Below are 11027 nucleotides of genomic sequence, written 5' to 3'. Positions count from 1 at the left end.
ATGGTCCATAATTGTTAACACAAGAAAGATTTTGCTTTGCCAAGGCTTAAGAAGTTATGAGAAAGGGCACTGAGAGAGCTTTCAGAATATTGCAAGCTTAATTTTGCAATTGTCCATGAACCTGCTACATTTTGATAAAAAAAGATATCGATGAGGATCATGACAACATGCATGATCTTGCATAAGATGATAGTAGGGAATGGAAGGGGATAACATGATAACTTCAAGTAGTACAATTTAATGGGATCACTTTGCGTAAAAAAGATTTTACGGGAACACCTATAACCATTGAGCAAAATGAATACCGAATTCACAGATTACTTGAACTTCATAGAAGAATAGAAGGTTGACATACACATGAGCAACTCTGACGAGCACATGTGGCAAGCTCATGTTCAAAATTCATACATCATCATGATGTTTATTTTAATTATTTCCTTCATTTTGACCTCATGCTCTCTTTGAAGTTGAATTCAGTTTTTACTCAAAAAAAGTATTTAGAATGTTGTTCAATTTGTGTAGTCTAACCATCAAAGTTTGAATTATTACCCAAATTCTCGTGAGGGAAATATTTTTGTACTTACACGCATGGGTGTAGATGTTTTGGTCACCGTCCGTTTTTCTTTGAGATTCGGATAAAATGAGGTGAGAAAAAAAATCTTTTCATCTACCGAGACGAGCGAAAATCTCGAGAAATAAATCAACGGGTCAGAGTACACCCATATCTATGCCTGTAAGTACAAAATCCACTCTCATTTGAGCCTTTCTAAATTGGTTTTTTGGGAGTTAAATAAAGTTCCTTCCTTCTAGGAATCTGATGCATCTCCTAGGAAGTACCCTATTATCATCAAAAGATAAACCAAAAAAAAAATGAAAGAATTAGAGGAAGAGTGAACAAATCAGAGGAAGGAGTTGCAATCACGAGTAGTACTCTCTCCTACTCTCCCGAGCTCCTCTTGTCCCATCGGCCTCGACCTCGACCTCGACCTGGACTACTCGTCTGCTTCCCCAACTCCGCCTCTCCACCGGCCTCTCCCCGCCGCCGCGAAACCCTAGCTAGCCCCCCAAGCTCCCCGCCGTGGCCGCTGCGGATGGCGAAGGCGTGATCGGCGCGGACAGCACCCCGTCCCCGCCCGCAGCCCCGCATCTGATGTTCCTCTCCCGCATCGTCCTGCGCGACCTCGACTCCATCGACTCCCCCGCCTCCATGGCCTCTTCCAAGAAGGTGGTGACCCGCGACGAGTGGGAGCGCAAGCTCCGCGACGTCAAGATCCGCAAGGAGGACATGAACCGCCTCGTCATGAACTTCCTCGTCACCGAGGGCTTCGTCGACGCCGCCGACAAGTTCCGCGTCGAGTCCGGCACCCAACGTACTTTACGCCTTATTGCCGCTACGCGCACCGAGCCTCGTATTACCTTGCAGTACTTGAGGTCTGTGGACACTGAATTGTTGATTTCCACGGTTTTTTTTGGTTGCAGCGGACATTGACCTGGCCACCATCACGGATCGGATGGAGGTGAAAAAAGCGGTCCAGTCAGGGAATGTTCAGGAAGCTATCGAGAAGATCAACGATCTTAACCCCACGGTTCGTTTCTCAATTCGATTCTCGCAATCTTAGTTCGGATTTTAGAAATGGGACTATCAGGGAAGTCAGGATGGAGGAGCACAATGGTCTTGCTGTTATGTGTAGTTTTTCGATGTATGATGGCCTGATGGTAGCTCGTGGTAGTCTGGTTATACACAATTAGTTGTGGTGCTTCATGAGGTGTGGTAGATGGTTTCTGTATGGTTATCCAGAGCTTAAACTAGTTTGGAAAATCGGAAAATAATTCAATTTTGTTCCATGGTGTTTGACACCCAATCTTATTTGGTATCTTTGTATGTGTTAATTTTATATATTTTATGCTTTTGGATAGTACTTTACCTCAGTTCCAAGTAATGGAGTAACCTGCCAATTCAACTTTCGAGTCAGGCAAATTGAGTTTAATAAGATGGTTTGGGGTGGGTTCACAACCATGTCTGCGCCCCCGAGGACTTATCCGGGCAAATTGGATTTTATTCATGTTATTATCATTAGCTAGTATATAGAAATCTGCAAGATGGTAATACATACGATGGATGTATTTAGCCCTACAGTCTTTATTACTGTTGAAATTAGTTCCACTTTTTGTTTTTTCCGCTGTACACACTGCAAATTTTGATCATTTGACCAAGACACTCAAACAGATAGTGAAAAACTTATACCTGTCTATTGTGTCAAGATCCACTAGCTATGGTAGTTCGCTTATTGTTCTCTTAGCATGTGTTTTTAAATTTTATCATGTTTATTTAGATGGTCAGTGCGAACAATCTGGAAATATAGCATGCATTTTAAATTGACTTAATTTTGAACTAGAAATTTTCTGGTCTTCCTATTAGTTTTTCTTTATCTGGAAACTAATTGTGCAAAAGAGTGGCACCACCGACTGGCTGGATTTCACATTATAGTTGGAACCTATAAGGCTATAACCTGGTACTTTGAACAGATCAATGGCTATCAGACTAGCAGTGTATAGGATATGGCATCGATTAGTACTTTTCATCAGTTCCAAGTAATGGAGTAACCTGCCAATTCAACTTTCAAGTCAGGCAAATTGAGTTTAATAAGATGGGTTCACAACCATGTCTGCGCTACCGAGGACTTCGCTGGGAAAATTGGATTTTATTCATGTTGTCATTAGCGCATATAGAATTCTGCAAGATAGTAATGCATAGGATGGATGTATTTAACACTAGTCTTTATTGCTGTTGAAATTAGTTCCATTTTTTTTGTTATTTCTGCTGTACAGAAGCACCGCAAATTTATTTAACCAATACACTCAAACGGCACAGTGAAAAAAGTTCGATAAAATTCCTTATTTGACACCACCTAAAAATTTGATTCCCTATTTGACATTGGAAAAGTTTTTCTTCCCTATATGACACCATACCAAATTTTCTTTCCTTATATGACACTTTAGTTGATTTTGAGCACTAACGGTGTTTAGTAGGGACATGAAAAGACGCTTTTGCCCCTGAATTCATCTTTGTGCCATATATATATGTGCATAACAAGTTAGAAAAATGAAGCGGTAAGGCTGCGGAAAAAATACATGTCCCAGACAAGTAGTAGAAAATTGTTTCAAAGAATGAACCGAGTTATGTTAAAAAGGAAAGAACTGAAGATATGTTAAAAAAGAAAGATCCGAGACAGCAGAGTGGTGTAGGTGCATGTAGAGTTAACCAGAGACAGAATTGTTCCCTAAAAACAGAGGCTTAATTGTCTATTAGATTCGTAAATTATGCTCGTCCAAGCCTGCAGTCGCACCGAAACCTGCAACAGAGCACGCATCCGCGCCCAACCCTGCAGCTCCACAGCCGCGCCATGAAGCGAGACTCATGTTGAGCCCGCAGCTGAGCTCGCCAACGGCGCTCCTCCGCCGCGCCTTGTCTTTTGTCTGCAGCCCCGTCGCGCCTGCCGCCCGCCGTCCGCCGCCATGCCTGGAGCACCCACCCTATCCCTGCCCTCCACAGCCACCCCTTGGTCTCCTATAACACGCTGCGCCGCCCCTATGTGCCACAGTGCCAGCACGCCGGGCCGCCACTAGGGCTCCGTATTGGGTTGGAGCCATGGACAGGAGGGGGGTTCTCTAGATAGAGACGTGGTGATTGGATCAGCTTTTTTTTTCAGCTTTGCACATCAACAGGGTGGTTTGGTCGCAGAAAAGAAAATTCGACAGAACATGCTAACGGAACTAACGGCGATGTCATATAAGGAAGAAAATTTGGTATGGTGTCATGTAGGGAAGAAAAACTTTTGCAGTGTCAAATAGGGAATCGAATTTTTAAGTACTGTCAAATAAGGAATTCTCTCAAAAAGTTATACTTGTCTATTGTGCCAATATCCACTGGCTACTGACTGTTGTTCGCTTGCTGTTCTCTTAGAATGTGTTTCTCCACGTAAAAAAAGTGTTTTTAAATTTTATTATGTTTATTTAGATGGACAGCGTGAACAATCTTGAAATAAGATGCTTTTTTACTAGATTTTGAACTAGAAACTTTCTGGTCGTCATAATAGTTGACAACTATTTGTGCAAAAGCATGACGCCACCAACTGACCGGATTGCACATTTTGCCACTTAACTATAGAACTGTATACCAATTTTATAGTTGGAACCTATAAGGCTATAACCTGGTAGTTTGAGCAGACCAATGGCTATTAGACTAGCAGTGTATAGGATATGGCATCGATTAGTTGTAAAATTTGGGTTCGCCATTATATCAACATCTTTTCACAAATACTCCATAGCAGTAGCAGAGCGAAGTGTTAACCACTAGTGGTGAGTGATGAGGTTTCTGTTGGAACCTTGTTATTTTTCTTGTCGGATGTTTGCTCCTTTTCTGCATGTAACTAGATATGTGCGTATCAAAAACGAAATCTTTGGTTAATTGCCAGAAATTAACTTGGTACTTTGAACAGAACAATGGCTATCAGACTAGCAGTGTATAGGATATGACATTGATTAGTTATAAAATTTGGGTTCGCCATTATGTTCACACCTTTTCACAAATACTCAGTAGCAGTAGCAAGTAGAGCAAAGTGTTAAGCCAGTAGTAGGTGAGTGATGAAGTTTCTATTGGAACCATGTTACTGTTTTTTGTTAGATGGTTGCTCTTTTTCTACATGCAACTCGATATGTGTGTATCAGAAATTAAATCTTTGTTCGATTGCCAGAAAATACCTTTTGCTCTGTTTTTCTGTTGGTCACCAGTATGTTGCTTATGTGTGTATACTTCTGAGGGCATTTTAGTGTGGTTATAAATCAGGTGTTGGGTTTTTATTGTGTTTTTTTCACAACAGTGTGGCGCTGCACCCATGTGTATATTTTGAAAGTGATTTCCCTATAAAGTCTTAATTATATTGTGACTTCTTATCCTGACTTGAATCATAACATGCAGATTCTGGATACAAATCCCCAATTATACTTCCATCTACAGCAACAAAAGCTAATAGAGTTGATTCGTGTTGGGAAAATAAATGAAGCTTTGGAGTTTGCTCAAGAAGAACTTGCACCAAGAGGCGAAGAAAATGTGAGTTTTACTGTGTGAATTATCTCTGTTATGTCAGTTAGGACTCAGGGTTAATCACATAGCAACCCCTTTTCGCTATATTTATTGGTAATACCACTGATTTCAAGACCATTCTGTGACATTGCTTTTCATTTGTGAAATGTGGCAACTTTGCAGCAAGCCTTCCTCGAGGAAATAGAGAAGACTGTAGCCCTTTTGGTTTTTGAAGATGCAAAAAACTGCCCATATGGTGAACTGTTGGATGTTTCTCAACGCTTAAAGACAGCAAGTGAAGTTAACGCCGCCATTCTTACAAGCCAAAGTCATGAGAAAGGTCAGTAGCATGAGAATGGATGTGTCGTGATGCCTAATATTTGTTTGTTTATTTTGTTCTGTGATTTAGTGCCACTGAGGTGGACCTGCATCCACGTGACACATGTACTGATCTAATATCAAATATCTTATCTTTGAATAAGCTACCTTTTGGTAAAAGAATCTGAAACTGACCATAGGATATCCAATCTAGAACAATGCATAGAATCTGATGTATTTGTTCTCATTTTATAGCTCAAAGCAAAATATAATTCTAAATTTGTCAGAAGGTTACATACCTCCATCCTAAAGCTTAAGGCTTATATTTTTTTTAAAAAGTCAAACCAAGTAAAGTTTGACCAAACTTTTAGAATAATCTATCAACAAATATTATATTTTGTAGATACAATACGAAAATATATTTCATTATCTATTTAATGATATTAATTTTGTATTTTGCATGTTAATGATTTTTGGTAAAAACTTAGTCAAACTTGACATAGTTTGTCTTTCTAAAAATAATACTCTATAAGCCTTAAGCTTTGGGATGGAGGTAGTATTACACTTATAATAAGGTACAGAACAGTTATAAGATGATCATGCGTGACTAGTGATAAATGTATCTTCGTTTGACACTGACTGGTGATCAAAGTAGGAAATACTGATAAGCATGGGTGAACTAATTGCATATGGCTGTTTCTTGAAAATCCTTTTTAGACGTGCCATTGAACAAATGACTGAATATTTTCAGTATTAACAGAATGAAAGTATGCCATGCCTTGTGTCTGGGCTCTTTCAAACTACTATAGCGTTTGCCTTTATTTAATCCCCTTGATTTTTATGTTTGTAACATGTAACAGATCCAAAGCTCCCCAGCCTGTTGAAGATGCTGATTTGGACTCAAAACCAGCTGAACGAGAAGGCAGCATATCCCCGAATCAATAACTTGTCCACCGCCGCACTGGAAGATCCAGCTATATGAACTGCTGCTGAGATGTTTAGGCAGCAGCAGCCATGTCTGCCTTGTACACTCTCTCTGTCTTAGGTCTGTTACTTGTTCGTTACCTGCAGTCTGCAGCACCTGAACACTCTTCTTTCATCAGTGTTCAAGCTCAATGTAAAAAGAATGACATTTATCCCGCCCAGCTGTTGTGTATGATGCAGAGGACGTTCTCGTGACAATTTAATCAGATATAAATGTTGCATTTGTTTATCATTGGACAAGCTATCTGTGTTCAACTAATGGTACAGAAGATATTTCAGTCAAACTTTGGTCTCAAATATTTTTGTTTGTTTTGTCCTTGCAAACTCAGGAATGATGCAAATTAGGGCATCTCCAACCGGGCGACCCATCCTGCGCCCGCGCGTCCGGATGGGTCCAGCCGGACAAAAACCCGGTCCAGCGCGCGGACCCATCCCTAAAACGGATGCCCGCGGCGTCCGGAACGACGCAAACCCGGCCCAAATCTTGGCCGGGTTTGCGTGGCCGCGGACGCGAAAGGCTGGTCGCTCTTGTCCGCCCCTGGCCCGCGTGTCATAGGCATAACTAATATTTTTCATTAAATAGAACTCATTACAATTTTTTTTAGCTACTACTTCTATCCTATACCTACGGGGCCGGCGGCCTCGCCGGTGACTCCTCGCCGTCGGGGCCGTGGATTTCACTCGACGCGGGCGGCCTGTACGCGTGAGGATTCCACTCCAGCTTCCTACGGGCTGGGTGGCGCGTCGGCGGTGGCGCGGGCGGCGGCGCGGGCCTCGGCAGCTTGGATGGAGGGCATCATCCTCCTCCTTTCCGTCCGCGCAGCCTCGGGCGCGCTCGCGCTCCGCCTCCTCGCGGCGGAACCATCCGCTTCCCGCATAGCTCAAGCTCCCGCAGGGCGGCGCGTTCCACGACGGTGCGCGCCTCCGGGCGGACGCCGGCCGGCGGCCCGGGCCTCGTGGTTGTCCCGCCGCCGGCGCATGCGCTCTTGCCGGCCGCGCTCCGCCGACGCAAAGCATCCTCCCGGGCGCGCCGCTCGGGCGACGACATCCGGATGAGGTGACGGGCTGCTCGCATAGCGAGCAGCTCGTTCTTCCGGCCGAGGAGGTCGCCCAAGCGGCGGCGGCCGGCCCGCCGCATGCCCTCGTGCTCCTTCTTCACGCGCGTGAGGTCGGCGAGACGCTCCTCGATGGCGGCGTTGATGTTCGCCGCCGCGAGGTCCTCCGCGGCGACGGGCTCCTCCGCGGCGTCCGCCCCTCCTCCGCGGCCTCGTACCGGCCCGTCCGCGGTCTCGTGCCAGCCCGCCGCGGCCGCTTCCCCCATCTCCGCGTCACCGGCCTTCTTTGCCGCCGCCTCGGCAGCGACGCGGAGCGCCTCGTCGTCGGCGACCCACCGCGAGTCCGCGCGCTCCTCCTCGTCCGTCCGCGGGAACCTGGCCCGGGCGGCGAGGGAGAGCTTGGCCCATGTGGCCTGAAGGGTGCGCGGCATGGCGCCGGAGAAGGTGGAGGGGAGAGAACGGTGATGCGGTCCGGGTGAGACCGCCGCCGTCTTTATAGCCGGCGGTCCGGCGGGAAACTTGGGCGCGAGCGCGCGCCAATGGCGTTCGCGCGCGCGGAACCTTGGTGCGCGCGGGATCTTTCCCGCGCGTTCCACCGCCCACCATGGCTGTCCCGTCGAGGCCTGCCATGGCGCAGCGCCGCGCAACGAAGACGAACCACGTGGCGTCTCTTTGGGTCGCCGCGTTGGGCGCCGCGTGCGACCCAAACGGACACGCGGACGCGGGGCGCTGTCCGCGTGTCCGGACGGCCACGCAAACGGCCCAAAACGGACGGCCCAGCGCGTCCGTTTGGGTCGCCCGGTTGGAGATGCCCTTATGCTGCAAATTTTGCAAAGAAAGGAAGCACGTGCACTATACCAGAAATGTCCCAATAAGGGCTTGTTTGGTACTAGAGTTTTAGTGGGGATTAACGGGGATAATCCGCTCCAAATTTTAAATCCCCACTTATCCCCGATACATGTTTGGTGCTAGAGTACGAGCGAGTTTAATCCCCACTTTTTCCCACTTTTCCCCAAATTTTAGTGTAATTTTTTCAATCCCCAATACTCTACCCCTACCTAGTGGATTGGGGATGGGGTTTTGTGGGGATTGGATGACAGCAGTGATTCACCCAATACTCTAGAGTATTATCCCCACTAATCCCCACTAAAACACTAGTACCAAACAAGGCCTAAGCAGTTATTGGTGGTAAATTGGAGTGTGTAAACTGTAAATTACATGGACAAACATCTTATACAGGAGTACCAACAACCGATCATTGGTGGATATTCAATCATTCTCGGTCAATTTATAAGCTACGATTTCGGCTGAGCTCTCCAGGCTCCAGCTGCCGGATCAGAAGACTTCCACCGTCAGAGCGTCTTCCCGACGAGGCGTAGCCATTTCTTTCATCCGGACGGCGTTATTCGATTCAGCTATGTCCCTGATTTCTCGTTTTCCTCTGGATTTGATCTTTAATCCATCCGGAGAGCCCAAGCCAGCCCCGGCTTTCTGAGGTCCGGTCGGAGACTCCGGATGAATAAAAACGCGAAAACGTCGAGCGCGCTCGCATTGTCGGCGATAGAATGGGTAGTTTCCTCCATTTATTTCGTTTTGCCTCCAAAATGCGCCGCATAGAATCATTTCCCCCGCCGAATTTCGGAGGAGCTACCGCCATTCTCCCCACAGTTGCAGCTCCTCCTCTTCCCTTCCACCACCATGCCACCGAAGGAGCTCGCCGTCGATGGCGCGCCGAAGCCGAGGAAGCTGCAGGCGCCAAAAGAGAGGCCGCCGGGCATGACAAACGCAATGTGGGCGGCGGATGTGGAGCGGCGGCGGAACGAAACTCGCGGCAGGGTGGAGAGAGAGAAGAAGCTTAACGTGAAGAAGGTGGTGGCGGCGGACGAACAGACGAGGCTGGTATCCCATGACCTTCTCCCAGCCGCGTGTCGGCCAATTCTCCGGGCCATGGCCGACCCAAGGTACGATCAGATCTCCTTCCACCTTCTCGCCGGTGTCACCGGCCACGGCCATGTTCCAGGACACCTACGCCGCCGGCATGGCGAGGTTTACGCCGTCACCGCCGGAGTACGATGGTCCGATGTTCGAGGGCATCTCCCCTGCCCTGCGCCGTGGGCCGCTCTCCTTCTCCAACCCCGGGATGCCGCCGCCGAATGACGGAGTGATGCACGAGATGATCACGTCGGGCTCCATGGCCGCCACGCCGAGCCCAGGTTTCTTCACAAGAGGAGGCAAGGGCGGCGGAAGTCGTCGCGTCGCGGGGTGCCATCGACGATCAGAACAACGATACCCAAGACGTCAACGAAGAAGATGAACAGGCCGACCTCGACCAGGACATCGACGAAGAGGATGCGCCTGAACCCAGGGCGGCGTCGACCAAGGGGAGGAAGAGAAGGAAGAAGAACTCGCCGCCGGCCCGCCGATCAAATGGACGAGCAAAGAATAGGAGTGCCTCACCGAAGCTTGGAAGACCGTTTCCATGAACGACATCACCGACGCCAATCAAAACTTCGAGACGTATTGGCAGCGGGTCAAGTTGGCGTTCGATGAGCGCAAAATCGTTGATCCATATTGCAACAAGACGACGATGATACGCGGCGACAAGGCAATGGGCATCCATTGGGGGATCATTCAGGTGGCGTGTAGCAATTGACACGGCATACAGGAGGAGATCGACGAACGCCCGGTGAGCGGCGCCGACTTTGAAGACAAGGTATGCTCACTCGACGTGGCTCCTCCGTCGATCCTGGATCGCCGAGGTTTAATCTTGATTCGCCGGCTTGTATTTGCAGATGCGGCGGGCGTTCGACATGTACGCGGAAGACACCGACGGCCCTGCATCGAGAAGTGTGAGAAGTGGAAGGAGGTGCGCAAGAATCTCGCGAATAACAAGGGCGAGCAAGACAACCCCGACGATCCAGCCCCTGCCGCGTCGGCCGGCCGCCCCGAGCTCGGCCAGAAGAAGCTGAAAGAGCTGAAGAAGGCGGGTCATCTAGCCGAAAGGTTGCAGGCGTCCTTCGTCAAGTGCTGGGCCGACGCGAGGGCACATGCCGCCGGGAGGTACGACAAGCACGATGTGCGGTGGAAGGAGATGCTCGCCAACCAGGACATCCGGATAGCCTTGCTGAAGGAAACCTCTGCGGCGAAGAAGAGAAACACCAACCGACGTTCCTGATCGGCGGCAGCGACAGCAAGATGGACAAGGAGACGAGGGCTTGGTACAGCGCCCATCGCCAAGACATCCTCCGGCCCCCGTCGGCTGCTTTGTCCTCCGCTTCGACGTCTACTCCCTCCGCTGCGACACCCGCCGCCGATGTTTCGCCGGCCGATGCCGCGCTAGACGAGGCTCAGGAAGGGACCGTCGATGAGCCTGTTATCCTCTAGCTTCTGTTTCGATCGCTGGAATGTGGCTGATCCGATCACGAAATTTTGATAATACTTTTGTGTAGTGGGAAGACGATTTTTTGAAACTATCGAATACTGGAATACGACCACACCTTTTTTACATCAAATCCGGGGTTTATTATTTCCGGATTTTCGGCATGGGCTCAAACTGATGGAGATGCTCTCACTGCCGTCGTCGCTAG

General features: G+C 48.2%; 1 protein-coding gene across 1 annotated transcript; it reads left to right on the top strand.

Annotated features, from left to right (window-relative positions):
- Positions 1-997: 997 nt before the first annotated feature.
- LOC124701501 (protein GID8 homolog) lies at positions 998-6625 on the top strand. The gene is made up of 5 exons (XM_047233575.1): positions 998-1370; positions 1480-1586; positions 4979-5110; positions 5267-5423; positions 6262-6625. The coding sequence occupies exons 1-5, from the start codon at positions 1151-1153 to the stop codon at positions 6381-6383; spliced, it is 738 nt and encodes a 245-aa protein (XP_047089531.1). The 5' UTR covers positions 998-1150; the 3' UTR covers positions 6384-6625.
- The last annotated feature ends 4402 nt before the right edge of the window (positions 6626-11027 follow it).

The sequence above is a fragment of the Lolium rigidum genome, chromosome 3 (genome assembly GCF_022539505.1).
Source record: "Lolium rigidum isolate FL_2022 chromosome 3, APGP_CSIRO_Lrig_0.1, whole genome shotgun sequence".
Classification (NCBI taxonomy): Eukaryota; Viridiplantae; Streptophyta; class Magnoliopsida; order Poales; family Poaceae; genus Lolium; species Lolium rigidum.
The sequence above is the reverse complement of the archived record's forward strand: the minus strand, read 5'-3'. Positions and strand labels throughout refer to the sequence as shown.